The sequence below is a fragment of the Amphibalanus amphitrite genome, unplaced genomic scaffold, assembly GCF_019059575.1.
Source record: "Amphibalanus amphitrite isolate SeventyFive unplaced genomic scaffold, NRLGWU_Aamphi_draft 000216F_arrow, whole genome shotgun sequence".
In the NCBI taxonomy this organism is placed as follows: Eukaryota; Metazoa; Arthropoda; class Thecostraca; order Balanomorpha; family Balanidae; genus Amphibalanus; species Amphibalanus amphitrite.
Genome location: NW_024881711.1, coordinates 99,363 through 125,853, shown reverse-complemented (window position 1 = coordinate 125,853; position 26,491 = coordinate 99,363). Strand labels below are relative to the sequence as shown.

At 49.3% G+C, this 26,491-nt stretch overlaps 1 protein-coding gene across 1 annotated transcript in view; it reads right to left on the bottom strand.

The window, feature by feature from the left end:
* The window catches only part of LOC122385365 (excitatory amino acid transporter 1-like), a 113,855-nt gene that overhangs the window by 21,929 nt on the left and 65,435 nt on the right, over positions 1-26,491 (bottom strand). The window contains exons 4-5 of the mRNA XM_043373593.1: positions 6,288-6,363; positions 2,733-2,919 (exon numbers count right to left, since the gene is read on the bottom strand). Of these exons, the coding sequence (XP_043229528.1) occupies positions 2,733-2,919; positions 6,288-6,363 (263 nt within the window). The remainder of the gene's footprint in view (positions 1-2,732; positions 2,920-6,287; positions 6,364-26,491) is intronic.

Below are 26,491 nucleotides of genomic sequence, written 5' to 3'. Positions count from 1 at the left end.
GACGGCTAACATGGCCTCAAGTTCGCTTTTCTGCGGCGGTGTAGCTCTATTCACTGTCGAGTTCTACGGAGATTTGTCAAAAACGTTGAAATAGCTGAACTTTGACCTTTAATGATCCCTGGTTACCTAACATTTGATCTAACCTAAAAAATGACCGGTATAATATCGTCATTATTTTTCACGCTTTTTCGAACGCCGCCTACCGCTTGTCACTTCGTGGTCCAGGAGTCAAGTTAGAATGGGGTGTTCATTGTGCCCCCCCCCCCTTCCTTCCGACAGGGCGTGAAAATCCAGTAGCCCCAGCAGGGCGCGGGTTAAAAATGCATTTTGGAAGCCGCTCGAATTTTCGTTTGATGAAGTCAAAATTTGCCGTGTCGGCTAGTAAACCGAGCTTGTAACGTCATCAGGGGGCTCGATCTTTTTTACTACAGATGATGCCAAATTAATGATTGGGTTGCGATTGGGGTGACATTGATCATTGGTGACTGATATAATTGGTACTGAATATTTCGCGCTTCTATCTCTAAGTGCTTAAAGTGCGCCAAGTGTTCTTTTGTAATAGGTTTAAGGAAGCTATCACAAATAGCTACTGGTTAGAGCGTGCGAGCTAGTCTAAAATAGGTATTAGTCTTGCCGGCGCAGGGGAAGGGTAGTGTTTTCGCGATTGCTCCGAACACTCTGGCGATAGAGGACTAAAAGCTGGCACGCATGACGTTTGATTCAAGCCAGATCTTGGAACACCAACTGATTTTTCAGGTCAGGTCAGGTCACTGTCCTAGGTATGAAGTGTGAAGTCATAAGTGAACATGATTCTAAAATGTCGCAACTTTGCAACGCCCACAGACCACAATGCCAGAATAGCTTTCACAGAGAGATGAAACTTACAAGACCTAACCCGCGCCCCACTGGGGTCTGTGTATAACACGCCCCACTGGGGGGCGGGGGGGGGGGCTATTCATAGCCCCCTCCTAGCTCCGAAACTACTGGGCCGATCGCAAAATTCAAACGGCATCTGATAGTCCCGGAAAAACTGTCGAGCGAAACCTAATTTCATTGACCTCGAGCTCACCGATGACGTCACAGGTAGGTCAGGTCAAAGTAAAAATTATCGATATTTGGCTTGTTCACTTTTGGGGCTCTGGCTGCAGTCTTACAAGTCAGATCAGGCTGATTTTTGGTTTACACACTCGTGAACAGATGCTTTAGATACCCTGAGGGAACCAAACTTGTACTTTGATTTTCAGGTCAGGGTCAGGTCATCATAGGTCACGGAAATCTTATGTCATAGGTCGGTCACGTGACACATGTTTTATGGTCCATTTAGGCCATAGATGTTGAATTCGGTGTCACCTGTGTCATTTGAGGCCATTTTCATCTGAATATAGCTAAGGTCAGGTCACTTTCAGGTCAAAAAAGGTCAAATTTCAAAGTTGAAATTTTTCAACAAAAAACATGTCTATCGGATGCAGTTGGAGCTCAGGAACACGATGGTGCTATTTATATTGGTGGACGATGTCAAAAACGTACCGAAAATTGATTTGAAAAACTTATAATTGTGATTTTTTGCAATAATGCGTAGGTATAGGTAACTTGGCCATTTTTTAAGATACTTAACTAAAACTTGCTAGAATAAGTCATAACCATGTGTACTATCACATACATTCCGGTTTTTCGAAAAGTCAAAAAAATGGAAATATATTTTTTTTTAAATTATATATTTTTAAATTTCAAAAATTTTAAAATCCGAGAAAAAGTTTGATAGCGCAGTCTATTCTGAGCCCTCTCATGCAAAGAAATTGGATCTAGCTTAAAAACTGAGCTCTTGGGAGCGATTGCCGTGTTTTAATGTTTTGCGTCGAAATCGGCCGAACATGACGTCACTCTGACGTCATTTCCGACCGACCTATGGTAGTTACGAAGTTCGTATTTTGACACACGGTGTCAAATCGATGCAGCCGAAGGTACTAAAATTTTGGCGTCGATACGTCAAGCGGTTTGGAAGTTATTGCAGAAAAACGGGAGGAGGGCTATGAATAGCCCCCCCCCCCCTCCAGTGGGGCGCGGGTTAAGCATCCTCCAAAGGTTCGGCGAGGGTTAAAGACTAAAATCATCAGCGCAGGCATGAGGACTGGAGACAAGAAAAAGTAGATAAATAGCAATACCTATGTCATCGCCTACATGACTATAGGCATGCAAGCTCAGGCTTAGGCAGCGATCCCAAAGATGTCAGCACATGCGGGGACGCGTTGTTCGGGCCGGGCATCAGTCGAGCCTTTTCATCATAAGACGAGCAGCAATGACGCGTATGCGAAAAAAAAAACAATACAGCGAACACTTCCCGGTAACGGACGCCGATTTTACCGGCGATTTTATCACTTGGAATTGCGAATCTCATTCTTCACATATGAAAAATATATCAGCACACCCACCCGGGCACAGAGACTGAAGTGTCGTGTACTGTCAATCGCAGAAGGAGTAGAAGGAGGAAAATATTCCCCATTCGACTCACAGGGTACCTTGAGCATTCAGCATGCCCTGACGCAGTCTTTGCACGTGGGCATAAAGACTGAAATATTGCGGATTGACAATCGCAGAAGCAATACAAGAAGGATAATATAACTACCTCATTCTACCAACAGGGCAGGTAACTTGAGCATACATTCGGAATAACCTGACGCCATTCCAACGACGAGGGCGGCTGTCGGCCGGATGTGCGCGCATCGGCCCCTTACCAGATGACGATGCGGGTCAGGTACATCATCGCCTCCGACATGGCCGTGAAGAACTGCAGCAGGATCTCGCCCTGCTTCTTCATCATGCTGATGACGATGCCGAACACGATGGCGAACACCACCAGTCCGATGATGTTGGAGCCCTCGCGGTAGTTGCCTGAGATCTTGAACATCTCCTTGGGCATCTCTGAACGGGAGCATTTCGGAGCCCGGTTAATCATATACAGGAAGTTTAAAATACTGCAATTTTTAACCCTCGCACGACCAGGCCATTTCTCATAACACGAACGACCAGGGGGGGGGGTTGTTACGACCCCCCCCTGGCGTTTCGAAACGGAAGGTCGTAGAGCTTAGCGGAAAAAAACCAACGGATTGCTCTCAACGAGATCTCGCGATTGGTGGTATATTTTTTGGTCCTAGGTCAACATTTGACCTACTTTTGACCGGTCAAAGGTCAAATTTTCGGAAAAATATACTTTTTCAACTTTCGGCGGCGATTGCGGCAAAACGGTGGGAGATATCGACTTGAAACCTTCACTATCGTGTTCCTTGATCAATTCTCTATCGTTTGGTATGTATTTCGTTTCCCTAGCTCTGAAAATGGCGCGTTGGGAGCGCCGGAAGTCGGCAAGGTCACAGTCGGCGGCAGAAATTCGAAAAATCAAAATTTAAATTTTTGAAATCTGATTGTATTTTTGGATTTGGGAGGTCCATTTGCTCCCTATAGAAGCTAATATTGCTGCATATTCCCATTGAGGTGACAAGAATTAGCAAAATAGTGGTTCGGGCGCTTTTCAAAAATAGTACCGGACGCTGTTCCTCTTGTGACGTCATAGCTCCGTGACCTGACCTGACCCGGTCAAATTTCTTATACCATATGATAGCCAATACTTGCCCCAACATGCATGGGAAGTTTCATCACGATCCATCAACCGATGTCCGTACCACCGGCAGGAAACCTCGGGCGTTGGCACTCAGTTTGTGAAAATCCGGCCGGAGGCTGTACCTCTTATGACGTCATAACTCCGTGACCTGACATGACCCGATCATTTTTTTCGGCAAAAGATGCGCAAAGGTTGCCCCAGAGGGTATTGAAAATTTCAGCCCGCTACGACAAGCCGTTTAGCGTGCACTTCGAAAAAACCTCAGGGGGGGTTGATACAACCCCCCCCCCCCTAGGCGTTCTAGGGTTAACATCTCCCGTTCCTTAATTATATGACCCTACGTCATATAAATTCATCAGATATAGTGTCAATGTGATGCTATTTTATGCTTCGGAAGTACAAGTTTCTAAGCTGAATATGTTTTTAAATCAGAAAAAAAATCAAAAACTCATTTTTGTCATTTAACAATATGGTTACGAGCGAGCGAGCGCAGCGAGCGAAGTGAGTCTTTTCAATATAACGGAAAAATCTCAGTATGAGCGGCCCGGCCCGGCCCGGCCCGGCCCGGCCTGTAACGCTTTTGAGAGGCTTATATCTCAGCAACCGCTGGACCGATTGGCCTGCGGTCTTTTTTGTTGGGTAGCCCCATCCCTTCTACCCCGTAATTGACTACTTTTGATACATCTCAGTGACCGTCGTGGCACGTGCCACGTGAAAAGTCAAGGGTGTTCAAGCTGTTTTGCAAAAGTAGTGATTTTGAGAGGCTCATATCTCAGCAGCCGCTTGGGCGATTGACTTGCGGTAATTTTTATAGGGTAGCAGCATCCCTTCTACCCAAAATAGGATACTCTCGATGCATGTGGGTCACTCCCAGTGCACGTGCAAAATACAACAATAAGAGGTGCCAAATTTGTTCCCATTTCAGTAACTTGGTAATTACTGGGGCGATTTCGCTGAAACTTGGCATACAGGTAGGCACCCACTATAACGGAAAAATCTCAGTATGAGCGGCCCGGCCCGGCCCGGCCTGTAACGCTTTTGAGAGGCTTATATCTCAGCAACCGCTGGACCGATTGGCCTGCGGTCTTTTTTGTTGGGTAGCCCCATCCCTTCTACCCCGTAATTGACTACTTTTGATACATCTCAGTGACCGTCGTGGCACGTGCCACGTGAAAAGTCAAGGGTGTTCAAGCTGTTTTGCAAAAGTAGTGATTTTGAGAGGCTCATATCTCAGCAGCCGCTTGGGCGATTGACTTGCGGTAATTTTTATAGGGTAGCAGCATCCCTTCTACCCAAAATAGGATACTCTCGATGCATGTGGGTCACTCCCAGTGCACGTGCAAAATACAACAATAAGAGGTGCCAAATTTGTTCCCATTTCAGTAACTTGGTAATTACTGGGGCGATTTCGCTGAAACTTGGCATACAGGTAGGCACCCACCAGGCAATGCATTCCCATGTGTTGCGGTTAGGGTGCTACTGCACGTGCGCACGTGCAGGGGGCGTTTCCAGATCTCGAGAACGGCTGGGCCGATTGCGCTCAAATTTGGTACACGGTTGGGGACCAGTTAGTAGGGTGCCGTGCAAAAGTCATTTTGGACCCCGTTTGCACGTGCGCACGTGCAGAATGCCGCTTCCAGATCTCAGGAACGGCTGGGCCGATTGCGTTCAAATTTGGCACACCGCTAGCGACCAGTTAGAAGGGTGCTTTGCGGAAGCCCGTTGGAAGCACCCTCTCGCCCTTCCGCACGTGCAGGGCTCACTATCTCGCTCGCTCGTTCTTCGCCCAAAAGGCGTTTTACTGGTACGTAACACTCTGCTGACAACTTCACTAGGAGTTCCCTTTTTTCCGTGTTGCACCCAGCAACATGTTCAGCGATGGCATACCGCAGCTATTACAGAGATCAAAAACACCATATAGAACGGACCAAGGCCCAAAAACATAAGGTTGGTCGAAGTTTTCTACCAACAAAAATCCAAAAGGTTATCCCCAACAACAGTTTCCGCTCAATTCTACACCAACGTGCTCAAAAATGACAAGAAAATATCGAATGGTTCTCATTTTATATCGATTTAGCTAGATCGGCGCACACCGTATCAAATCGCCCCATTCGTACCTATTGGTATTTTCTAAACACTGTACATAGGTAGATATAAATGAAATAACCACACTTAGGCTTTCGAATCGATTGATCAAGTGTGCGCGAATTGTTGTCATGTGCGCGTGTCATCATTTTGAAAAAGAGCATCATCATGTCATTAATTTCGTATGCCGTGCTCTCGTTGCCTGCATTTTCTTCAAAGCTTTGATAAGGGATAGAGATAATCCGAAACTGTCAGCTTTTACAAGCGAATGCATAACGATCGATCAACTCCGAGGTGTGGCTTCAGGCTTGTGATAATTATTCAATGATTCAGGCCATTGGCACATTTTTTTATTTAAATATGTAAAACTTTTGATGAAAAACGCAAATACATAGACATTGAAAGCAAAGGGACAAAGGTTTTGAGAATAGGTCTGAAAATAACTACCAGTCAAGCTAAGCATCGGCGCTTTATTACAGGAATATCAAACAGCGAGAGCAGAGACTAAGAGGAGAACAAGAGAGTGGGAGAGAACAGGAGCAAAACCGAGTGCAAATAAAAACAAAGGTAAAGTGAGGCTACGTACCAGCGGAGTCATTGCCGACCTTTTCACGGTAGGCGGCCAGCTCCTCGTCGGTGGGTCGGGTCAGCAGCGTCTGGTACTGGAACACAACGAGCGACAGTCAGCAGCGTCTGGTACAACGAGCGACAGTCAGCAGCGTCTGGTACTGGAACACAACCAGCGACAGTCAGCAACGTCTTGTACAACGAGCGACAGTCAGCAGCGTCTGGTACTGGAACACAACGAGCGACAGTCAGCAACGTCTCGTACAACGAGCGACAGTCAGCAGCGTCTGGTACAACGAGCGACAGTCAGCAGCGTCTGGTACAACGAGCGACAGTCAGCAGCGTCTGGTACAACGAGCGACAGTCAGCAGCGTCTGGTACAACGAGCGACAGTCAGCAGCGTCTGGTACTGGAACACAACGAGCGACAGTCAGCAGCGTCTGGTACAACGAGCGACAGCCAGCGCGCCTGGTACTGGAACGCAGGGAGCGACAGTCAGCGGGTCTGGTCAGGGTCTGAACGATAGTGTGCTTGCTCTTTTATCCGTACCATTTTTACACATGTGACATTACGTTGATGAAAAGTCGCGAGGCGAGTTAATGTGAATACACGGACTTGAACTCCGAGCCCCTGCACCCCCGTTCACGCGGCCCTTATACCCACCTTTGTTTGCGATCAAATGGCTGGAAAACTGCGACAGTCGTAAATTTCACCTTTTATTAAAACGGCCGCGGGTGAAACCGTACTAGCGGGGTGGGGCACAGCCCTCCATTGAGCCACCGCAGGGGCCCGGGAACGATTTTCAAGTTGGGGGGCGAGCCTAAAATACCTGACATGATGCATATGAAACAGTGGCGTATGCTAGGGTTCTAAGAGGACACGTACCCCCCCCCCCCCCAATCGGGTTCAAAGGGACCCTCGGGTCTGAGAGGCCCTGCGGCGCCATTTGACCGCTGAGGGTTAACGATGGCCATATTTCGACTCAGAAGGGCCCCATGGCCCATGGGCTCTAAGGACCCCACAAGAATTCTTCTGCCAGCCTAAGGGCCCCTTGCCGGTCACTGAGAACCTCCTGCCGGCTTGTAGAGGGTTCGCGTCAGCAGCTCTAAAGGCCCCACACCCGTCTGTAACGGCTCCACACCAGCGTCTATGAGGGCCCACAGCAACGCCTGTAAGGACCCTCACCGGAGCCTCTGCGAGAATCACACTAGCACCTCTGCGCGCCCACACCGGCACATGCATGGCGGCCCCACACCGGTGCCTCTAAAGGCCCCTTACCGGCGGCTCTGAGGGCCATACGCCAGTGATTCTGAGGTGCTACCGATAACCGAAGGCACCACACAAGCCCTTAGTGTCGCTGAGCTTTAATCCCATATCGGCCTTCCGAGGGCACCACGTCAGTGCACTCATTGGCCCACACCCCTCCCTCACACCCGGAGCGGGTAAACTGTGTTATACCTATAAGCAACGATTTTACCACCGTTGTACATTATGTATTTCTCAAAGTTGACTCAAAATGGTCCAGTATAAAATCTGGCCTGCCAAACTTATGGTCAAGGTCAGGCCCAAACCAAAGCGGGATGACAACAGCAGATGGTGTCAGATCGATAATAGCTGTTTTCACGACGGCCGTCTGGTACACATTTGGTGCACATCTGGTACAGATTAGGTGCAGATTTGGTCAAATCAGGTTCAGTGTGTCTCTTAGCAGTTATCAGCTAGGGTTGCACTAATTGCTTATATGCCTGCTTTGTCATATTATCAGAGAGCATCATCGCTTAAAGCACTGAAATAAATTCATAAAATGAAGATATTTTCTGTAAAAGAAATTAGGTGCAGATTTGGTCAAATCAGGTGCATTCGCCGGATAGCCTGTCGTGAAAACGGCTATTGTATCGGCAGAAACCATTCAGATGGCAAGGAAAATGCCGTGTGCTGATGTTTAGATGTATAAAGGAAACAAGAAGGAAAGAAGTTCAGAAAAGAGAGGGAAGATCCTTTCTCGCTGCCTCAATGTTGAGGGGGCGCCGCCCCCTCGGCTCTCAAGTTGGGGGGGGGGGGCAAGCGCTACCGCTGCCCCCTTGTTCCCAGGTCTATGAGCCGCCGTCACGGGCAATCCTGCAGGCGGGCCCGGAGCCGGGACTGCCCTGCAGGCGGGGGCCAGTCACTGGCAGGAGCCGGGGCCGGGACAGTCCTGCAGGCGGGGCCGGGCCGGCCCGCGGCAGTGCCGGCCCGGCCGCCGCCGCCAGCAATACGCGCCGATTACGACCGCTGATCTGGCTCGGGCACGCGCCGGCCTGCGGGCATATTGCGGAGATGGGCGCCGCGCCGCTGGCCAGAGACGGTGGCACCCATCGCGCCCGGCCCGCACAGAGCCCATTGATTGACTGCGCGGAGGCATTCAGGGGCTTTGGCTGCATGCTTTGTGGCGTGCCTTACTAGCATCAATAATGAACAGAGCGCCTTTGCTCGTATTTTCTGTCAATAAATGCATGTCTTTTATACCACTCTGGCCAGTGGCCACCCTTTTGGACGTTGGAAAAGACAGTTTATCGAAAACCTGCCATGAATACCGCGGATAATACGATATCGGCGCTCGGCCCTCCCTGAGCAAAATTAACGATAAGGCGTGGACAAGCGCCCAAAGATGCATGCTCGACTAACCAGTGTAGATAGTGATTAACCCTCGCCGGCACAGGGGGGGGTTGATGCAATCCCCCTAAGGTTTTTCGCGAATAACTCGCGTAAAAAGCGGCCGATCGCGACGAAACTTTCAGTACCCTCGATTTGATCAATTTTACACGTACCCTGAAAATTTCATGACCCTGACCCCAATGACCTTTGACCTGTGACCTCTTTTCCGTGACCATGTTTGGCCGAAATCGCGATTCGGCGTACAGTAGGTCTACTAAAAAAGTCCCCCGCTCCAGAGGCGGCCGGCCGGCCGAACCCCCGGATTCCAGCCCCGACTCTATTGCGCAGGCCGCGGCAGCGACACGGGTCAGGTCGCGGCGCCCGGCGAGTGGGTCAGTTGGCGGCGGCCGGCCGTGGAGTGAGGACGCCGTGTGTGGGGCGCAGAGATGCCGCAGTGCAGAGGATGGGAAGATAGGGACTCGGCACGATGCCGGAAATGATGCCTTTGTGATCTAAATTAAACACCTGCAGTGCATATCCTCCCTTGCCCCATTCCTATTTTATCATAATCCTTCAATAATCCGTAATGACCATTCAACGCAAGCAAGCAAACAAAGCAAACCGTTTAGCGGCGACATCATCTCGGATAAAAAAGCGACATTGATGATGAGAATAGACTTAGCACGAGGGCAAATCGAGGGGTATATATGCATCACATACCGAGTATTCTATTCACATCTAGCGAATTAAGATTGGGGATATTGTCCAACAAGTCAGCGGGCGTTCTAGACGCAGATAAATGCTTTGTTTTCGGTCGCATCATTATCTGCAATAATTCGAAGCGGTGTTTAACCCTCGCCGGCCGAGAAGGAGGGGTGGATGCCACCACCATGTATTTTTTTGCGGTAGGTAGCTCAAAGCACACTGAGAAGGCTGACATTTCATAGTTATACCTTACATTTGATTCAAGCCGGATCATTTGAAATCAACCACGCTTTCAGGTCAGGTCACTTAACCCGCGCCCCGTTGGGGTTGCCGAGCAACGCGCCCTACTGGGGGGGGGGGGGGGGCAATTTGCCCCCCCCCCCAAGATCTCGAGAACCACGCAACATAGTGACAAGCGGCAAACGGTGTTAGATAGCCCCAACAAGGAACTACCTTGTGACCCAATTTCATTGACCTAGGTCAAACTGATGACGTCAAAGGTCAGGTCCAATGTCGAATTTTCACCGGTTACAGGCATTTCAAGAAATGCGTTGTAAAATCGAGTAAAATGCATTTCATTGAAAATCATTGATGGGGAAATGTTCGTCAAACACATATTTTGCTATTTGAGGTCACTGATACCAGTTCAGGTCACAGAGATCAGGTCACTGAGGGTCACAATATGAAAATATCATGTGTTGAATGTTTTATGGTCCATTTTATTTACCAAATACGATTATGTGGGTCAGGCAACCTTTGGGGTCAGTTAAGATTATGTTCTGGTGAAGGTCAGGTTAAGGTCAGGTCAAATAGGGTCAAATTTCAAAGTTGATATTTTTGCACAAAATGGGTATCGATTCGATGCAGCTCGTCACGGGGAGTTCAATGGTGGTCTTTGTTTTGCGCTACGTAGTCTAGAATTGCTAACAATTGAGTTAAAATAAATTGACGTCATCAATTTTGAACAGTTTTTTTTCGCTATAGCTTGGCCAAAAAAAGGAGGTATCGATTTTAAAATTGGTATGTATACAGAAAGGCTCAGGGACTATCACATATATTCCGTTTTTTTTCGAAGTTCGGAAAATTTTCGTATTTTTTACGTTTTTCTTAAAACACAATTTTTTTCATTTTTGGGGTCAAAATCCCACAATTCTGAAAATCTGAGATAGCAGTTTTGTAGCGCCACCTTTTTTTCTACATGACCATATAAAGAACTTTGAAATTGCTTGGTAACTGTAGCTTTTGGGAGCGTTTCAAGATTTCATGTTTTTTGCTCATTTTTGCTCGAACGTGACCTCAGTTTGACCTCAATAACTCCTGACCTAAGGTGACTTAAGACTTGAAATTTTGTGTGAAGGTGTCAAATTGATGCCCAAAAGGTACTAAAAATTTGGCGGCGCTGCGCGCCGCCGTTTTCTTGCCATTCAGGAAAAACCACAGGCGGGGGCCCAATTGCCCCTCCCAGCGGGCGAGGGTTAACTATGACGGTAAAACTATGAGGTTTAACTACGATGGGTAAGCCTCTGCACGGTTGTCGGTTATAAAATGATGCAAATTCGCAATGCACTTAGTGTCATATAAGCATAATGCGGAAATATGGAAACTGTTAATTTGGCGTCGGAAATTATCTGAAACTATACCTCAAGCACATGAAATCGTGACTTCATACATTCTTGGTAAGGTCTAATGCTTCACTTTTGCATTGTTTGCCTTGCGTGACGTCATTTATGACGTCACTAGGGTCATAGGAGTGCTTCGTCAATAACTACCGATCAAAATGAGCTGGCCAGTCTGGACAGCCACCAATGGACTTTGCAAGACTTGCCGAATCAAATGTTATGCAACATGTCCTCCTTTCAACAGATTCGTGACCTGTGATGCCCTAACATGACATTGACCTGAGGTAAACATTATAAATTGCTTCACCTAAACACAAAAGCATATAAATCGACGCGTCTGAGAACAGAAAACACGATTGTATCGAACTAACGATAATGCGACCATTTTTGCGAAGTTATTTACCAAAAACCGATCCAATGCCTTGGGGCCCTTGGCTTGCCCTAAGAGGTCACTGATATTTTAAAATGGGGTACCAGTCGCTGCGTCACGTAACGACGCAAGCGCTCGTTTTTTTCCGCGAGGCTCTAGCACCCAGCTCAATTATAGGAGCTAAACATGGGGTTAGGGAATCGCTCCCTTCTCAGTTCTCACTCGCTCTTTGGGCGAGATAGTGTGTGCAATTGTTGTTAAAATCTAGCATTTTAAGATTTAAAATGACCCATTGTTCCCGCCCAAGTCTTTCAATTCAAGGTCATAACACCAGGTCACGTCAAGTGACCTTACCTCAAAGAAAGTTCCTGTGCTCATCATATCTAAATACACCGACTAACCGATCGCTTTAGAACTTTCAGCGATTTCAATGGGCACTCAGTATATATATATATATATATATATATATATATATATATATATATATATATATATATATATATATATATATATATATATATATATATATATATATATATATATATATATATATTTGAAACGTTTACTTTGCAAGTTTAACATTGTTGACAGAAAGGCCGGATCAATTTTGAGATCGCTTAAGTCAATGGGAGAAAATTGAACTGCGCTTTTTGGACGGAACGCATAATAAACACTCTGAAAACATGTGGTGCTTGATGAGATAAAATACTGAATGAGAAAATTGTTTGTTTTGTTGGGAGCCATCTTTTTCGGTCTGAAAAGGCCATTGCAGAGCTATGACATAACTATGCTCTGGTGTAGTAATTGGCTTGTGCGTGCCAGCGACAGTGATCTGCGGAAGCGAGACTGTTCCCGTGGGATCATTGCCCTGTCGGGACGGTCCAGTCGTCTCCCAAACGGTCACCCGAAGAGGATTATGTGTCCTGGAATGGATCCGACATCAACTACAGGTTAACTAGTGGGGTGACCTCCAGTCCAGAGAGGGAAGCATGAAGACTAGGGGCGATGCAGATTGGTTTTTCCTGAGGATAGCGAGGACGGAAGGAATCTAGCACCCTTGACCCTTCCTTATATTGAATGTATTTCAGGCTGTTAACCCGCGCCCCGCTGGGGGGGGCAGAATCTGCCCCCCCTCCCGTTTTTCGCCAATAACTTCTAAACGCGTTACGCCAGCGACGTCAAACTTTCAGTACCTTATCATACATCAATTTGACACGTATCCTGAAAATTTGAGCGAAATCCGTCGGAAAATTTTTGAGAAATTGACGTTTTAGTGACGTCATGTTCGCCATTTTCGCCTAAAAAACGGCAAAATTTCAAACGCCGCTAACATCTACATTTTTAAAGGAATCAAGACGTAACAAAAAAGGTTATACGTGATTTCACTTTGTCTATCAAATGGCTATCTCGGTTTTTTGAAAATTTTGGATTTTGGCCAAACATTTTCCAAAAAACTGACTTTTTTGGGAAAATATTTATAAAATCCAAAATTTTGAGTTTATCGAAAAAACCGGAATATATGTCAAAGAAGTGGTCTATGTGCACCTACATACCAATTTTTAGAAGAATCGGTTCAAAAATGTGGGAGTTATTCAAAATGTTATGACGTCACGACACACAAAAATTTTAAAAAATGATTTTTTTGGAAGTTCTAGACCTCGTACGGAAACAAAAATAGCACCATTCGATTCGCCGTGAAAAACTGCATCGGATAGACATCTTTTTAGGCCTTAACAACCAACTTCAAAATTTGACCTCACTTGACCTGACCTTGACCTGACCTTGACCTGACCTTGACCTGAAATTCATCCAGAGGTGGTCCATATCACTTATTGAGTGTGCCTATTGAATTCCATGAGTAAACTGACCCATAAAACATGTGTCGCACATGCCCTTTTCTATATTTTGTTTTTGGTGACCTGACCTGACCTGACCTGACCTTGACCTTGACCTTTGAATGACATTGTGTGCAACGAATATTGTCTTGGTAGTCTAAGAACACGTTTTGGACAATCAGTCTCAGTCCATTCTTCGGCAACTACGGTTCAAGGCCGATACTGTAGAAACTTGCATTTTGTACCCTTGACCTGACCTTGACCTGACCTCTGACCTACTTAAGCAAAAAAATTTGGGCTCTTAAGATCCGCCTTGTTGAGAGCTTTCGATTGCCGTTTTCCCCGTCTTTCTACGACCATCGGTTCGGAAGTTAGACAGGGGGGGCAGAATCTGCCCCCCCCCCCAGCAGGGCGCGTATGGCTGAATAGCCCAGCGGGGCGCGGGTTAAATCTCCTAAGTGTTTTTTTTCTCGACATCGTCAAGGTGTCATAAATAAAAATATGAAATCCGGAAGGATAAATTAGATATAGAAATTGTGGCCAACAGAACATTATCAGTTGCGTTCAACATACTCGTAAGCATGATCACACACCCAGCTTACATATGAGCCATGAAATAATTATTTTTGATAGACATGAAATCGTCTGAAGTGTTTGTAAAGTTCCACGATACGGATCTAATATCCTGCTATGCATCATGACCATTTCTGGTCAGGTCATGTCTTTGAACATCGGCCAAATTTTTCAAATGACCTCTAAAGATCAACTTTTGATTCATTCGAAGCGTTTTGATAAGAGGAACACGAGGCTGATAAAATTAATTGCATGCAAGTTTTAAGCTAAAAACTTTTAAGTGTTTGTGGGAAAACAATTGGTTATCTCATAATACCGATGGTGGCAGTTGTTGTTATTTACATGCTAAGCCGTTGACCTTAATTAGGGTGAATAGGTCAAAAACGCCCCCCTTAAGCGCGAAACCTTCTGACACTCAACCCAACACAGATTACTCAAACCTTTGGGCACCATCATGTAGCTCATTCTTTTTACTACGCTTTGAGACCAAGAAAAGACACCTGCGTGTGGTATTTAACCCCCCAAAAAGGTTTTCGCATACCCTTACAAAAGGGCGTTTTGCCCCATACCCTGGGTAATACGCCCACACCCATGTGCAAAGCGCCCCCACCCCATCTATCAACAGAACATGATGAACATGGCAGAACTTGATGTCATTCTGACGTCATTTGTGGTCAACCTATCATAGCCTTTGGAATAAAATTTTGTTGCAATGTGTAAAATGGATGCCCGGAGGAGTCCTGAAAGTTTGGTGACGATATCTGCAGTCGTTTAGGATATATCAGCAAAAAAAGGACAGGGAGAGGCCTTTTCGGCCCCAACCTACAGGGCGCTACCCTGCACTCTCACCACCGTGCAAAACGCCCCCCTTTCAGAAAACTGGGGGCGTCTTGCCCCATGCATCGAGTAGGCGTCTTTCCCCATCCACTCCATTTCTGGTCAACAAAATATTGACAAAAAACGCGCCACTAACGCCGCAGCATAATACATTCAACAGAATGACAATAAAACGCAGTTTTGAGTGATGTGCACAATAGCAAGTTTTGTGATATAAAGAGGGCATCAAAATATTAGGAATCTTCTGTAAAAACAACAAAAACAACACCCAAAACCAACATCAGCACCTACCCACGCTGCTCCTCAAGACGCAGAACCGGAAATAGAGACCTACGTAAACAAGCAGCTGACTGTTCTGAAAGACAGGAAAAAACACCTATTCGTCGATAAGAAATACGATTTTTTAGGGGAGGCGTTTAACCCAGGGGTGCGTCTTCCCCACAGTTACCCTAAATCTGACAATATTATTCAGACATAGCGGTAAACGAGCTGATTGTTGTGTTAGGTTAGGCTCTTTTGGTCGATTTCAGAGTGGGAAGAATGACAGAAATTAGGGGGAGACAGGGGGCCTGGGCGGGAGTCCTGGACTTTATGCTCCGCTGGGGCCGAGCCCATCACGTGGGTTGGATTGCCCTGACACATGGATAGCCCTGGGCGGTGTTTCATGGTCCCGCGCTGCACTCTGCAGCACGCTGCGCTGCGCTGCTGCATTGTGGCGGCGGTTGATATGAATTCGGCTCCACGCTAGCGTTGCGAGCTTCCGAGTCTGTTGACGTTTCCATGGAAATGGGAAACCCAATGCACCGATGCGCGCTACGCACCCTGTCCAAGCAAAATTTTACCATCGATGACCTCTGGTGACATGACCTCTGGCTCTGACCCGATCTAAAATTGACTGAAGTATTTTCTTCTTCTTTTTGTTACTTTTGACGCTACTTCGAATACCACTTAAATGCCAAAGCCGAGTTATAAGAATGATGCTAAATCCCCATTTCCCCTGCAACAGGGAGTGAGAGTCTAGGCATTCCTGTGGGGCACGGGCTAACAAAGACTATCTCATAATCCTTGTGGCCATGCACATCTACTGCCATTCTTTAACACCGGTGTCGCTGCGCTGAGCGGTGGCCGTCCCGTTTGTTGGATTATACAGCTGGCTGGCGGAAAGCGTTACCGGCCGCCCGTCCACCGCCCGCGGGCCGGACCGAGCGGTCCCGCTGACCCTACCTGACCTGAGCCCGGCGCGATATGGGACAGGCAGACGGGGGTTCGGCTCAGCGAAGGCAGCGCCCACTGGTGCTGGGGACTTTTTAAATAGACCTACTGTACATATTCGGCTCGCATTAGCCGCGCGTTTGCAAGCTTTTCGTGGTTTCAAACGTTCAAACATGTGATTTGATGTTGCTCCCATGCATTAGGGTAGGTGTCAAGGTCACCTGAAGGTCAGGTCAGGTCATTGACCTTTGGTGACCTCGGTTCACTTTTTCGAGTTTTACATGTTTCTAGGCTAGTTTTTGGAGCTGAATTCGAATTTAGCAACCATTTGAACATTTACGAAGTATTTTGGTGCCTTCGTAACATGTTACGAAGCTGTCAGAGGCGGTTGACACGTATTACAAATACCCGTCACGACCCCTACAGGTTGACCTGACCTGACCTGACCTGACCCAACCTGGTCTAAACGCGCTTAACGACATCATCTGTGATCAAAACTAACACGATATTCGTGATCAGCACCCCGGGAAACCCCTTATAAGCTACGCTTTACGACTTTCTAGCAGGTCCCGATATTCCCGATTTTTTTGTCATTGACCTGACCTGGAAGGTCAACCGATGACCTAGGACCTTAAAATTGGGTATCATTGGCTTCCTCTCGTGACGGGCAACACGCTCGTTTTTTCCGTGAAGCTCTAGCTCCATCAGGGGCCAAACGCGAGGGGGGTCGTACCACCCCCCCCCCCCCCTGTGCCGTCGAAGGACTCAAAATGGCCTGTGCCGGCGAGGGTTAATACGACCGCCGGCAGAAAAGACAAAAAGGGCCGAGTGCGGGACCAGAAGGAGGTCCACTAAAGGCCTGGAAAGATGGATTCTCGAGAGGTCAGAACGATGAAAAATAAACTGAGAATTGTCATAGAGCCAAAACAGTGCGTGAACAGCTAGAGTAATCGATGTAACCGAATGGATCACAGAGCGTGTGAACAGCTAGAGTAATCGGCAGGGGAAACTTCGGCGATTTGAGTCACCTTAAAATTGGAACATTTCTTTCTTATCCATAAAAGTTAACCCGCGCAGTTAATCCTGGATTTCCACCCCCCGCTGAGGGGTGTGTGAACACCCCTCTAAAAGGTATGGTTGCGGGCCTCCTGAGTCCCGACAGGTATTGACAAGGCGAATGCGATGGTACCACTGCCGTAGCTCTAGGGCCATTTTTGTCGAAGTTATTTGCGAAAAACTAAAACTACATTTCAGGGTCGTTGACCTGACCTCTGACCTCAGGTCACCAAATATATTTTTCTTTTTTTCTGTAGCTCAAACGCTACACAACCGTGCTCGCAAAATTTGTCTTTATCTCTAAAACTCTATTTTTAGCAGGTATTTGAAGTTTGCGTCTGTGACGCCGAAGCTTGCCGTACAGGGGTCAAGAAAAATCGACCCTGTGACGTCATCAAGGGGACTAGGTCCAATTTTTTTACTTCAGAATATTTCAAGTTGATGGGAGAAAAGGTACTGAAAGTTTCGCTTTCTTATCCCTAAGCGTTCGGGAGCTATCGCAAATATTCGCTAGGGGGCGAGAAACGCCCCCCCCTCACCCCCGGCCCGCGAGGGTTAACGAGCACTCAGCATCTCCACAGGCAAGATGGCGCTATATCCAGCTGATAACTGCGAGCACAAGTTAGATTTTTGTTGATCAATAGTCACACACGTCATTGAATTGCCGAGCGTTCTCTCCCCCTCCCCCTCCCCGCCTTCCGACCAATCACAGGCCTCTGCATCCTGTGTCTCCGCCGGCCTGTGTTTGTGTCTCCGCCGGCCTGTGGCTATCTCCGCCGGCCTGTGTCTGTCTCCGCCGGCCTGTCTCCGCCGGCCTGTGCCTGTGGCTCGTATTGGTGCCTGTGGCTCGTAGTGGTGCCGGGTCGGGGCGCCGTGCGCAGCCACCGGCCTCGCTGACAGATCTGTTTGCCGGTGGCGAAAGTCGAGCCGGTATGGCCGCGGCAAACAGTGGCTGATCGGCTGCAAACAGCTGCGGCGATTAGTGGGACGGCTCCGTGCGACAGCGGACCGAGGCGCCCGGCGCCGCCGCGCGGCCGCCAGCAGCCCGCCGGATGGCGCCGGCTGGGCACAGACATCAATGGCCGGATTACGAACTCGATCGCTATTGCGTGTAAGTTCTCGTAAAAACCTGAATGGGGGAGGGGTGAGCTCTATTTCGCCTAGTCCAGGTTTTTCCTGTAACTGGCCCCAAACAGACGGTCAGCGGCCTCTGTGGGACAGAGTCCCGACCGCGGGCGCGGGCGCTGGCTGTACCGGTCTCTGGAACTCGTGAACGGCTGGCGCCCCGGCCTCTGCCCCGGTCCCGGCCCCGCCAGGCCGCCACAGGCAGGCGACGGCAGGGGTAGCCAGTAACAGTTGGTAGCATTAGGCCAAATGGGCGCTCAAAAAGTACTGCCCCATAGAGTTTCCATGTTAAATCGACCTTTTTCAAGCGAGCCTCACACGTAAGCTAAAGATAAAGTGCCAATATTATTGTGGGGAAAGGTAGCCTCAAGCTTCCTCTACAACCTTTTTATATAGCGCTTTTCGATGCGGAGGCCATAACAGGTCCAAAAAGCATAGGCGTAGGAACAGGGGGGGCCGGGGGGGCCATGGCCCCCCCACTTTCGGAGGTGGGGGGGCCAGCAATGTTAACTGGCCCCCCCCACTTTTTGCTGACTTAAGTGTCTGTCTGTACCTAGGTACCAGTGCTACCACCCGGTAACTTAACAATTCAGCTTGCCCTTTAATGAAGATTCCCCTTTGTTTCTACAGCATTATTGACCGCAATTTCCTTCACTCAATGAAGGAAACCATATCAGAGACAAGACTGTGGGTCCTGGTGACAGCATTTTGTTGAATACGAGGCACGGGACAGCGAGCACTGAAAAGGTATAAGACAATACTAGCACGGTGCAGGAGAATGCGTATACAAGCGACCAACGCTTGACCGGATCTGCTTGGGGTCGGCATAGTTCGTCAAAGGCGTACTAGCTGGGGGCCAGGGTGACCATGCCCCCGCCTCGGCTCAAACAGGCTGGGGGCCAGCAATGTCTGTATCTGCCCCTTCCCTTCCACTTTCAGTGCAGTGGCGGTCGCAGAGGGGGATCAGGGCCATGCCCTTCCCCCCTCCAAAGGCTAATCAGGGGGCCATCATATCATTTGCCCCCCCCCAAACAACCAATGGGCCCCCATGGGCGTATGGGGCTCTGGCCCTTATTCGATTGTCACGAGGCTCAAGAATCCCACGCTAGCTATTAACAGCTCCCAAGCCAGTCTTTGAGGGTCCTACACTGATCTTGGAGGGCACTTCAGTGGCGGTCAAGCGCCGACATTGACCGCTGAGAACCCACATTGACCTCATTTGAGGGCCCCTAAACCGGCCTCAAGGACCCAGTCGGCGTCTGAGGGCCTCACACCGGCCTCTGGTGGCCTCATTTCTGTCTCTGGGGTCCCAAGACTAACCTTTAGGTGCCTCTGAGGATCCTGCACTGAATTCTGATTTCTGAAGACCCAATGCCGGCCTCTAAGGTCCGCATCGGCCTCTGAGGGTCCATCTTGGCCTTAGAGGTCCAACGCCGGCCCATGCCGGTCTTTTAGGGCCCCACACTGACCTCTAAGGGCCCATGCTGGCCTGTAAGGACCCGTCATTAGCCTATGAGGGCATTGTACGGGATTCTGAAGACCTGATGCCGGCCTCTGAGGCCCATCTTTGTTTTTGAGGGTCTTCTGCTGGTCTCTGGGGTCCAACACCGGCCCATGCTGGTATTTTAGGGTCCCACATTGACCTCTAAGGGCCCCGCACTGGATTCTGAAGATCCTATGCCGGTCTCTAAGGGTCCGCATCGGCCTCTGAGGGCCCACCTTGGCCTATGAGGGCCTTCCGCTGGTCTCTAGGTTCCAGGTCCCGCCCATGCCGGTCTGTTACGGCCCCACACTGACCTCTAAGGGCCCATGAGGCCTGTAAGGACCTGCATTAGCCTCTGAGGGCCTTGCACTGGATTCTGAAGACCCGATGCTGGCCTCTGAGGCCCATCTTGGTTTTTGAGGGCCTTCTGCTGGCCTCTGGGGTCCAACACCGGCCCATGCCGGCATTTTAGGGTCCCACACTGACCTCTGAGGGCCCATGCTGGCCTGTAAGGGCCCACATTAGCCTCTGATGGCCCAAGTCGGCATCTAAATGTCTCATCCTGCCCTTTGCAGGCCCTGTACTGGTCTCTGAGGGCCTCAACCCTCACCGGCCGATGGCGGGGGGGGGGGCGGGTGCCGCCCCTCCATAGTTTTTTTTTCGTGATAGCTCCGAACACGCCGGTGATAGAGAGCTGAAGCTTTGCATACCTGACCTTTGAATCAAGCCGGATCTTTTGACACCAACCGCATTTTCGGGTCAGATCAGGTCACTGACCCATGAGGTCATAAGTGAACCTCTGCACGGTCTTCAGATGTCGCAACTTCGCAACGCCCTCACTGCCAGAGGAGATTTCACAGGGAAATGAACCTTGGAGGACCTAGTATCCATTAGGAGTCTCACAACTTGTACATCTCGGATTTTTCTTAAGGTCATTTTCGTGACCTCACCATTAGGTACAAGTCAATGGGGATAAACTGAAAACTTTTTCTGGCGCCGTAAACGATCTTCAACTATCTCAATCACACTGAATCTTTCATGCACTCCTTGCAAGGTTCGATGCGTCACTTTTGCAATGTTGACCTTGCGCGACGTCATTTATGAAGTTATAAGGGTCATATAAGTTTGTCGTCAATAACTACCGATCAAATTGAGCTAGCGAGTCGGGGAAGCCATCAATGGACTCAGGAAGACCTGCCGAATCGAATGATATGCGACATGACCTCCTTCGACCAATTTCGTGACCTAGGGGCGCTGACCTGACCGTGACCCGTGGTCAACACCCTCAGTTTACCTCACCCAAACAAAAAGTACATCATTCGACGCGCCTGAGAGAGGCGAACACGATGCTGGCAAAATCGCGGCTCTGCGGCCGTTTTTTGCGAAGTTATTCACCAAAACCGGAACCGTGCCTTGAGGCACTTGACCTGACCTCAGAGGTCACCGGTTGACCTAGAACCTTAAAATCGGGTATCGATCTCTGCGTCTTGTAACGGCGCACACGCTCGTTTTCCGCGACGCGCTAGCTCAACCTGGAGCGCAACGGCGAGGGGGGTCGTACCCGCCCCCCACCCCCTCGGCCGGCGCGTATGTAGAAAACCTATAGGTCCGGTCCGGCGAGGGTTAAACTGGCCTCTGATGGCCCAGACCGACCTCTAAAAGTCCCACACCGGCCTCTGATAGTCAATCAGCCCAGTTGCAGTGGTCGCTGATATAAAACCTCTTAAAAACGTTATAGGTCTGGCTGAGCCTAGCTGGGCCGTTCATGCTGATTTTTATAGGTATATTGAAAAGACTCGCTTTGCACGTTTCACGCTTGCTCGTAATGAAAAAGTTGCTGGATGCCTCTGGAATTTGCATGGGTGCCAACGGCTGCGGAGGACAGGGGAACCCGTCCATCAGTTTGAGTTTATGGACGAGAGTCTCCCTGAAATTTTAACCAATTTTGTTTTTGTTTTTGTCTCGATTTTTTTTTTATCTCTGATCATGTTTGCGAAAACAAAGTGGCCGAAATCCGAGGAGAAATCGGATTTTGGGGGTAGGTTAGGTTTTGGACCTCTGGGATCTTGGCCCCCCCACTTTCGAAAACGTTCCTACGCCTATGCCAAAAAGCATTGGGCGCTGCCCGAGGTGCAAAAAGCCGCCCCATGAGAGCACAAGTTCCTGCGCATGCGCACATTGCCTCAACCCTGCACCGGCGTAAGTTAGTGACACTGCTCACGGACTCGATCAGCCAATCAGCGTCCCCGATTGCATTAACCCGCGCCCGGCTGGGGGTCCTGGATTTCCACGCCCTGCTGGGGGGTGTTTGGACACCTCCCCCTTCTAACTCGGCTCCTGGGCCACGTAGCGATACGCGGAAGGCGGCGTTCGAAAGAGCGTCAAAAATAATGAGGAAATCACTTCGGTCAATTTTTTAGTCAGGTCAAAGGTCAGGTCACCAGAGGTCATTGAAGGCAAAATTTCGCCGATTTCCAGGTCGAATGTCGACAATTTCCAAGAAGCCAACGCATAACTCGGGAACCAATAGAGCTACAGCGCCGCGGAAAAGCGCATTCGATAGCCCTATTAACGCCCTTTCTGAGTAATTTTCTCAGATTTGACCTAACTTCAACGGTTTTGCCTACAGGGGGCAAAAACTGCAAAAATAGCCGATTTTTTCGGAAACAGTTTTTCTGCAATAACTTTTGACCCAAGCCTTGTACGAGCTTACTTTTACCGGCATCGTGTTCCTCTCGTCAAGACGCATCGAATGAACTATAACTTGACCTTGAAACGTCAACTTGAAAATTTGACCTCAGGTCAAGGTCATGACCTGACCGGAAAGGGTCGTGTTGCATATCAGTCAATCCGTATCGTCGAGCTGAACACATCTAAGGCGTTTTTATTGCTCTAGCATGCCTGTATCAAAAGTTATTTGCGAAAAACTGCTAGATACCATTCGTGACCTAAGATGACCTCAGGGCATAAACAGGGGTCACGGAGACCATTTTCATGTTCAGTGTGTCTAAACCACTTGTAATTCAGTGTTTGGGAGTGTTTATAATGTCTTTCGTCCAAAAGAGGCGCATTTCAATTTTCTCCCATTGACTTATAATGGGGAGGTCGCAAAATTGACCTGACCTTAGGTCATCGATATCAAAATTCTGAGATATACATTTTGTACATGCTATTGCTGTTAGCAATCGCTGAAAGTTTCAAAGCGATCAGTCACTCGGTGTAGCTATGACAGACATTGAAACTTTTTATGAGGTGAGGTCACTTCAAGTGACCTGGTGACCTGACCTTGAATGACCTTGGTCTGAAATTTTCACAACATGTGTAGAATTGATGTATGATAAGGTGTACCAAAATCGGCGGCGCGGAGCGCCGCCGTTTTTGAGATATTCGCGAAAAACCGCAAGGGGGGTGTTCAAACACCCCCCCCCCCCCCCAGCAGGGCGCGGGTTAATAGATGTCGCTAGCATGATAGCATCACGTAAATCCTGCTTGCGAACACGTTTTGAGAATGAAACAGCTGCGCTATTTCTGCCTTCCATTGATTCCTTCCATCTTAGTGTCAACTATGGACTAAGTTTTAACCCTCGCATGTGTGCGGCGTTTGCCAGCTTCTAATGTGTGTGTGTGGGGGGGGGTCGGTTGGACACCCCCCCCCTTGCCGTTTGGCCCTTGATCGAACTAGAGCTTCGCGGAAAAAACGAGCGTGTTGCCCGTGACAAGAGGAAGCCGATAATACCCAATTTTAAGGTCCTAGGTCATTGGTTGACCTTCCAGGTCAGGTCAATGACCCAAATTCGGGAAAATCGGGACCTGTTAGAAAGTCGTAAAGTGTGGCTGCTGAGGGTTTTTCGGGGTGCTGATCACGAATATCGTGTTAGTTTTTATCACAGATGATGTCTTTAAGCATTTAGACCAGGTCGGGTCAGGTCAGGTCAGGTCAACCAGTAGGCGTCGTGACGGGTATTCGTAGTACCTACGTGTCAACCGCCTCTGACAGCTTCGTAACATGTTACTAAGTCACCAAAACTATTTCGTAAATGTTGAAATGGTAGCTAAATTCGAATTCAGCTCCCAAAACCAGTGGCGGCGGAAGGTAATTTTGGATGGGGGTGCAAAGTTTTCTCAAGAGGCCCTTCTGGAAGTTTTGGGCCCCCTTCAGTTTTTTTTTTGAGTGATTATTATTGATTTATGAAAAACAAAGATTTTGGAAAACTATCCCCATACACACAAGTTCTGTAAAAGGTTTGAAATTGCAGTGTACCTACCTGTCTCAAATAATGAAAGCATAAGGAAGCAAATGCAGCTAGTTTTTTTTGTCTAGCCACCACCCGCAGCGTCCCAAACCACTTTTCTGGATCCGCAGAGGACCATTGAGGGCCCTACGAGACCGTTCCAAGAAGACCGTGTTTAGAAGCCCCTTGGAAACCGACCACATAGGGACTCCTCCAGAGACCTACATGACTCCCCAGACTGAATGAGCCCTCCGATCAGGGTCGGTCCCTTGAAAGTTGCTGAAAGGTTTCAGAAGGCAGTATAGGCTCGAAAGTCTTTTGAGGGCTCTCAGAAACCGGCATCGGACCCCCAAAAAAGCCTGTATGGAGGCTTTCCAAAGCCGGAATGGAGGCCACAGGAGCCGATGTTTAGCCTAAAGAGCCGGTATGGAGGACTGAATAGAGGAAAGGTGTCTCAGTGGGGCCTTCAGGGGCAAGCGTTTGAGCCCCAAAAGTATGTGTGGGGTCTAAGAGGCACGTAGACCCCTGCAGTGGCGCACCCAAGGGGGGGCCTTGGGGCCCGGCCCCCCCCGCTCGGTCATAATTAGGAGGCCCCCTGAGCACCGCTTAGGGTACTTTTACACTTGACTTTCCTGCCTAACCTACTATAATTCTGCACAAGATGCACTATCTGGGCAGAGGCCAGGAGGCCCCCTCTGGTAGGCGACCCTTGATGGGCAGGAGGCCCCTTCTGGATGTGAGGCACCTTCTCACAGGAGGCCCTATCTGGGCAGGAATCAAGAGGCCCCCTCTGGCAGGAGATCCTTCATGGGCAGGAGGCCCCCGAGGCTCCCTCTGCACAGGAGGCCCCCTCTGGTAAGCGACCCTTGATGGGCAGGAGGCCCCGTCTGGCAGGGGACCTTTTATGCACAGGAGGCCCCTTCTGGATTTGAGGCACCTCTCACAAGAGGCCCTATCTGGGCAGGAATCAAGAGGCCCCCTCTGGCAGGAGATCATTCATGAGCAGGAGGCCCCCGAGGCTCGCTCTTCACAGGAGGCCCTTTCTGGACAGGAGCAGGAGGCCCCCTCTGGCAGGAAAGCCTTTATAGGCAGGAGGCCCCTCTGGCAGGAAACCTTTTCTGCTTAGTAGGCCCCTTCTGCATGGGAGGCTCCCTTCTGCACAGATGGCCCTATCTGGGTGGGAGCCAGGAGGCCCCCTCTGGCAGGAAATCTTATACTGGGCAGGAGGCCCCCTCTGGCAGGAAATCTTATACTGGGCAGGAGGCCCCGAGGTTTCCTCTACTTAGGGGCCCTTTCTGGGCCGGAGTCAGGGGGCCCCTCTGGCCTCTTGCAGGAGACCCTTTCTGGGCAGGAGGCCCTCTCTGGATGGGAGTCTCTCTCTGCATAAGAGGACATATCTTGGCAGCAGTCAGGAGGCCCCCTCTGCACAAAATGTCCTATCTGGGTAGGAGCCAGGAGGCCCCCTCTGGCAGGAGATCCTATATGGGCAGGAGGCCCCGAGACTCCCTCTGCACAGGAGGCCCTTTGTGGGCAGGAGCCAGGAGGCCCCCTCTGGCAGGAGACCCTTTATGGGCAGGAGTCCCCTCTGGCAGAGGACCTTTTATGCTTAGGAGGCCCCTTCTGGATGGGACGCTCCCTTCTGCACAGAGGGCCCTATCTAGGCAGGAGCCAGGAGGCCCCATCTGGCAGGAGCTCCTTTATGGGCAGGAGACCCCGAGGCTTCCTCTGCACAGGGGCCCTTTCTGGGCAGGAGTCAGGAGGCCCCTCTGGCCTCTTGAACGAGACCCTTTATGCCCTCTCCTGATGGAAGGCTCCCTCTGCACAAGAGGCCCCTTCTGGCAGGACTCTCTCTGGATCCCCTCTGGAAGGAGACCGTCTCTGGGAAAGAGGCCATCTCTGGATAGGAGGCCCCTCTTCACAAGAGGTCCTATCCGGGCAGCGCCTCGCCCTGGCAGGGCATTTTTCATAACGCGGCCTGGCAGAGGGGGGGGGGTCGATGCGACCCCCCTCGCGATTGGATCCTATGGCACCTAGAAATACCAAATTTGGTAGGTAGGTGGCCCTCTTAAAATCCTCGTCCCTGTGCAAATTTGGTTGCTCTAGGTCAATATTTAGGGGTTTTTGGGAGGTATAATTGTAAAAAAATTGCTAAAACAGGTCAAAAGTTTTCGCTGATAACTTTTGATCTAATTAACCCGCGCCGGGCAGGTGCTCCGCGACTTCCGCGCCGGGCCGGGGGGGGGGTGTCTGAAAACCCCCCTTCTAACTCGGCTCCTGGGTCACGTAGCGACACGCGGTAAGCGGCATTCAAAAGAGCGTCCAAAATAAGTACGAAAACACTTCAGTCATTTTTTGGGTCAGGTCAAAGGTCAGGTTACCAGAGGTCACCAAAGGTAAAATGTTGGCTATTTCAACATTTTGGAAACTGCCAACGGCTAACTCGGGAACCGATAGAGCTACAGCGCCGCGGAAAAGCGCATTCGATAGCTCTTTTGACGCTCTTTCGCCAATATGTCCTCAGATTTGACCTCAGGTCAACGGT